Consider the following 6,099-nt stretch of genomic DNA (forward strand, 5'->3'; position numbering starts at 1 on the left):
TGGAAATTGCTCCTTTCTACAGTCAGTCCCTATCGGCCAATATATGAACTGCAGTGTGTGCCACTTCCGTATTGGCGTCCCGGCTCTTCCACAGAGTTTGCCGCTTGGTCCCAACACTGGTAAACACACACCTGATCACCTGAGAGCAGGGGTGGACTGGCCATCTGGCATACCGGGCATCGTCCCGGTGGGCCGTTGACCCAATGTGGGCCGGAACGCAATGTTTTTTCTTTTCTTTTTTTCCCCTCTAAATTCCCTCCAATTGGGCCGGCCAATTGGCTACAGAGGGCTAGCAGTGTGTTGCCAGCATCGACACATATTATTGGTCTATTGTTTGTCATTGTCAATCAATCATGGGCTGACAGGCTCAGAGAGCCCTGACAGTGCTGTCAATCACAACACAAACCAGGGTGGGGCGGGACCTCATGGCATGGGTGGGAGTCGCGGGACGGGCTGCTGCTGCGCTGAAAATGGATAAGCAGAAGAAACGCCCGGGTGGCGCTGAAAAACTGCAACTTAAAAAGCTGAAGTCTCTGGAGGTGGAGGCTGCTAAATATTCTAAATTGACGGACCTATTTGGTGCCGTGGTCACCGCCCCAGCAGGTGCTGCTGCGCCGGGAGACGAGCGAGTGGAGGAATACATGGTAAGTAACGTTAGCCTGGGCTGGCTAGGCTACATTTTTGAGACATGTCCAAAAAAAAAGTTGAAAACTTAACTGCATAGTCCTACTTGTGACAACATATTAACCCAGAGTTGAAGGGCTGTGAATGTTGGTAGTTGTGGTTGATTTTGTTTAAATATGCCGAATTGTGATATTATGGGTTTTTATTGTTCAGATGATTTAGCTAGGCTAGCTAAGAGCTGCTAACGTCAGCGGTTTCTTGTAGCCATAGCAAAAGTAAACGTTCACATGGACCAACGAGCTGTAAGTAGAGATGAAGCGGCGGAATCAAGCTGTATTGTAAACACAGATGAGATACTTTGAATTTTAGCAAAAAATATAAGTAAACCTATAGGAAATAATTAGATTAATTTGCAATATTTGCCATTGAATTTATTGTAATCTTTCAATTCATTTATTGTTTACTGAAGTGATAACTATTTCATAATTTGTGTGTAACTTTAATTTCTTTGTAAATGTGTTACTTTTACTGTAGTTTTCAAATGGCTGTGTATAGTGCTGTCTTGAGCATTTTCAGGTATTGTCACAAAGATCTGACTTTTTTGCATTGGAAAACACTAAGTGTCATAATGAAAACATGGCAAAGCCACTAGTGTTGTTACGCTTGCGAACGTTTCGTTCAATATGAACAATCTTTTATCTTGTACATTATTCTGTGGTTTGGCTGTAGAGAGTGAGGAGTGTGTCAGCCCAAAGACAGGATCACCTGAGAGGGAAACAGCTGTTGAGAGCTATGAGTGTGCCAGTCAAATAACATATTTTTTTTCACAACCTGATCAGAGAAATCTCCAGTCATTTTTAAATTACCATCCTCAGCAAAAAAGTAGCAATCCAGTGGTGCAGAAAGTGTTCTGTAGCAGAGACGGCACCAGTAGAAGGTGGCTGACATACTGTCCAGAGCGTCACATGCTGTATTGTTTCATCTGCATGGCATTCGGTAAGAGAACTGATAGCAGTCTGTTCATCAGTGGAATGTCAGATTGGAGGCATATACACCAGCGCACAGAGGAGCATGAGAGAAGCAGTGGACACAGAAACTGTGCTGAAGCTTACCTCTTGAAATCCGCCAGTGCTGATATCAGCAGTGTGTTTGGTGGCAGTCAGATGTTGGCGCACAGAGAGCAGGTCAGAAAGAGACGCCAGGTTTTGGAGCGCATCGTAGATGTCATCAAGGGTCTTGGGAAGAGGGGGCTTGCATACAGGAGGTCAGAAAATGAGGCAGCATATACTCTGGAAGACCACACAGTTGATCATGGTAATTTCTTGGAACTCATACTTCTACTGGGGAAGTATGATTTCTGTTTAAAAGAGCACCCCTGGAACAGCTGCATTGAGAACAGCGAAAAATGGTTGCATTTGTCTGGTGGCACGAGAGGCAGAGGCTCCCTTGTAACTTTACTCTCCAAAACCACAGTCAACTCATTGATAGATGCAATTCACCATCTCATTCAAAAAAACATCTCCAGTGATATCAAGAAAGCAGTAATATTTTCAGTGCAGCTGGACACAACACAGGACATCACCTCTCAGGATCAATGCTCTATAATTATGAGGTATGTTACTGATGTTGTTCATGAGAGGCTTGTTGCAGTGCTGAAGTGCAGTTCATCCACTGGACAGGCCTTTGTCAACATGCTGTCAGAAGTTCTGGACAAAATGGGCCTCAGCAAGACCATGTGCATTGAAAATGCGACTGATGGGGCATCAAACATGCAAGGCCAATACAAAGGATTCTCCTCACTATTGTCTGCACAATCTCCAAACCAGGTGCATGTACTGTATGTTGCTACGCACATGTACTAAATCTGGTGCTTGCAAACACAACCCAGATTGTTATTGAGAGTGGGTCCCTGTTTGCGCTCCTCAATGGCATTGCGGTATTCATCAAAGAGTCATATAAAAGGATGAATGTGTGGGAAGAGTCAGGCCGAAACAAGAGACGTAGACGCCTTGCTCCTATTGGCGAGACACGCTGGTGGGCCAAGCATGAGGCCCTGAAGAAGGTGTTTGGCTCCTTTGGAAAACCGGAAGATGGTTCTGTACGTTGATGTGCTGTTGATATTATCAGCTATACAGAAACAGGCAACAGTGAAACCATGTGTCATGGCCAGAGGATATGCAGAGTCATTGCTCAAGTATGAGACGATCTTGATGGCTCAAATCTTCCTCCGCATATTTGAACATACCTCTCCATTGTCTAAATACCTTCAGACGGCAGGATTGGACATCCTCTCTGCTCACAGAATGGTGGCATCGACACAGGATACGCTGAAAAGCTTGGGAAGAGATTTTGAATCTGTAAAAAAAGCAGCAGACACATTTGTCAACTAGACAAACACAGAAATCCAAGAGAGAGATGACACGGACATTGAAGTGGAGGCCACACTGCCACAAAAGAGGAGGAGGATGAAGAAAGTCTTGCCTGGAGAGATGGCTCAGGATGAGACCCTGGATGATGCAGAAAAATCCTATGAGGTGAATGTGCATAACCGGATCATGGACACAGCAATTGAAGCCATTCATAGGCGCTTTTTAACACACGGCAATCTATATGCTGACTTGGCATGTCTGGATCCCAGAAACTTCCCTCAGCTCTGCACCAGTGCTCTTCCCCAGTCTGCCCTTCAAGACTTAAGCAAGTGCTTGCAAGGATTTGACAGCAGGGCAACCAAGGAAAATATGCAGGACGAGTTGAAAAGCTTTGCACTCCAGTGGAACAGGCTGAAGGCATCCCCATTGGCAGAGTACAAAGCAAGAACAGTAGAAGATGGATCAGGTGGTGAGGAGGACAACACAGAAGAGGTTGAGATAACTCCCATAAGCTGTTGCTCCTGCAAAGAATGCCCTCTGTGCTGCTACCAGATACTTCGCCGTTTCAACATGCTAACAGATGCATACCCTGTCCTAGGCCTTGCTTATAAATACCTGCTTACATTATCCCTCACACAGGTGGCTTGTGAGCGCACATTTTCAATTTTGAAGTTTATTAAAAACAGACTCAGAAGCACCCTCTCATCTGATAAATTGGAGGCATTTATGTTGATGGCCACAGAGAAAGACATCCTCATGTCCTTGGACTCTGACTCTGTGATAGACAGACTTGCAGAGAAGAGTGAGCTGCTTAAAAAGCTGCTCCACTGATAAGGCGAGAAATATTTAATATTATTGTTATTATCACACATCACACATTATGGATGTAGTAATTAATTATTTGTCATTTTAATGATGCTTTTCAGAAGTTGTATTGTGCTTATGTATTGATCCTTAATGGTGTGATCATGTACACTAAATTATCAATTATTCTCCATTACAGGTTGTTCTGATATATTTGAGGAGTCGTTCTCCCTCTGTTCTATATGTGGACTTGTTCTCTCATTTGGGACCATTGTTAGAATTTGGTAAGTTTATCATGTATTTTTTAATGTTGTATAAATTCATACTTCATCATTTAAAAAAGTTTTGAAAGAAACGCACATCCCAAAAGTTTTCAACTCTAGGTGCAGGACAGAGGAAAACATTTTATTTATTTTTCAGACTTAATAATGTATCCGATTCCCTCTCAGGTTGACCACTTGACATGTGAGAGCTTGAGGAGTTGTTCCCCCTCCGTCCATGTTCGAGGATTCGCTCCCTTACCACTTCACCACTTTTTGAGAAGTCTATGATTTGTTGAGTATGTCATGTGTCTTATAATGTTATATTAATTCATACTTGATTTGTGATGATGAGACTTAATAATGTTTCCATCTCTCTTTTAGGTGGACCACCCTATATATGAGAGCCTAAGGCTCCATCATTAAATGGGCCACTTTTAGGTTCCTGAGCTTATTTCATGTGGTGAGAGGAATGCAATATGTGTATGTTTAAAGGTTTATGTGAAGAAACATACTATATGTGTGATAAAATGACAATTGGTAATTCATAAATGTCTCTTTATATTCTCTGCTACCATTATCTCCTGTCAAACAGGTTTTCCTGACCTGCTAGAAGTTCTTCTATGATGCTTTAGTCATCCATCATATCTGAGAGCTTCGTCTTGACTTTGTGAGTTTATTATGCAACTTGTTTTGTCTCAGATTGAAACAAAAGGTTTGATTATGATTATTTCCTGGCTGAAGATTTTCATATTGATGGTTTTAATTTCAAACATCTGCATATCTTTTAAGTTCAATTAACAGTTATGCAGGTAGGCCTTAGGGCTCTTTTGAGACTTAAGTCATCCTTCATGACGGATACATTTGTTCACTAAGTGTCACTACGTCACAAAAAGGCTACATGGCTACATATATTTGTCAGTGCACAGATACTGAGTACAAGTTCTGTTTGCTGTTTCTTGCAGGTCACGAATTTGGTGAGGAGTGGAGCTGGCTGGCTGCGGACGAGGAAGTATAGAGCAATACATACTTGTGCACATACACGTATATGAGAATGCATATCTATTCAGACCTGTAACCCATGTCTTAGACTTTTCACACAGCTACAGTATATATATATATATATTTTTCCAATTCTCTATTTATGGTTTCATAATGAGTGAGTGAGTTTCAGCTCTAATGCTGCTACTGTCTGTAATATGTTTCTATTTAGATTATTTGTCAGAGTATTTGTCAGAGTATTATTGTCCGAGTCTGGTTTTAACTAATACTGGGCTTACACCAAAAGATTTTCACAGTCACAGACTAAAAACTGAAAGGGTAGCATAAGGGTTCTTCCCGTTAGTCTCGTCCCACCCCTAGTCATGACATAACTTCTGTTGTGATTTGACACTATAATGAATAAAGGTTGATTGATATAGCTGTCAATTTTAGTCCTTGAGTTCATAGTTAAGTGCTTTATTTGTTAACTGCTATCAAGGAATATGACTCTCCTTTGTAGTATGCATGAGAGAAGATGCCGCAAGTTTAGTGGACTTCTATGTAGTGTCCGCTGAAAATGTAGTGGGCTGGTCTGGACAGAAAATGCCAGGGCTGAATTTTTGTCCCAGTCCACCCCTGCCTGAGAGCTGCCGTTTCATTCAGACTGTTTAAAAAAAAAAAACGGTCTAATTTTAACAACTCAATGTGTGATTGTTATAGCAGTAATATTAGACACTAATAATACAATAAACTATTAACACTGTACATATTATTGTTTGCCCGTGGGATTAGGATTAGGTAGTGAGAGCCGTGCTGCATTTTCCTCCAGTCGGATGTGATATAAAAACAAAGCGATTATTTTTGTTGTTGTAAACTCACGTGGATAAAACTACATGTATTAGTGCATTCATTTCAATTCGCAAAAATATGATACATGAAATGATCGTGAGGATGATGATTGAAAATCGTTTGTTTGAGCCGGGCTGCATTTCCTGATGAAAAAACATAGCGATGGTTTTGTACTTACACCTACGTGAATTAAACAACATTATTTTGTTAAA

The 6,099-nt window shown here is 41.5% G+C and overlaps 1 protein-coding gene across 2 annotated transcripts; it reads left to right on the forward strand.

The window, feature by feature from the left end:
• Positions 1 to 156: 156 nt before the first annotated feature.
• Positions 157 to 5,475, forward strand: LOC307021845 (uncharacterized protein). Of its 2 annotated transcripts, none has more exons than XM_079654330.1 (6): positions 157 to 644; positions 3,997 to 4,081; positions 4,247 to 4,356; positions 4,442 to 4,520; positions 4,653 to 4,727; positions 5,023 to 5,475. In XM_079654330.1, the coding sequence occupies exons 1-3, from the start codon at positions 426 to 428 to the stop codon at positions 4,249 to 4,251; spliced, it is 309 nt and encodes a 102-aa protein (XP_079510456.1). In that variant the 5' UTR covers positions 157 to 425; the 3' UTR covers positions 4,252 to 4,356; positions 4,442 to 4,520; positions 4,653 to 4,727; positions 5,023 to 5,475. The 2 variants fall into 2 exon arrangements, with proteins under 2 accessions (XP_079510456.1, XP_079510457.1); XM_079654331.1 differs by having other exon boundaries at positions 4,247 to 4,351.
• The last annotated feature ends 624 nt before the right edge of the window (positions 5,476 to 6,099 follow it).

Source organism: Notothenia rossii, assembly GCF_949606895.1.
Source record: "Notothenia rossii genome assembly, chromosome: 10".
NCBI lineage: Eukaryota > Metazoa > Chordata > Actinopteri > Perciformes > Nototheniidae > Notothenia > Notothenia rossii.

Excerpts from the sequence above, each read along its gene's own strand:
- LOC307021845 (XM_079654330.1), top strand. The coding sequence starts at position 426 with ATGGCATGGGTGGGAGTCGCGGGACGGGCTGCTGCTGCGCTGAAAATG. Across the intron at positions 645-3,996 it reads AGCGAGTGGAGGAATACATG|GTTGTTCTGATATATTTGAG; the intron begins GTAAGTAACGTT and ends TCTCCATTACAG.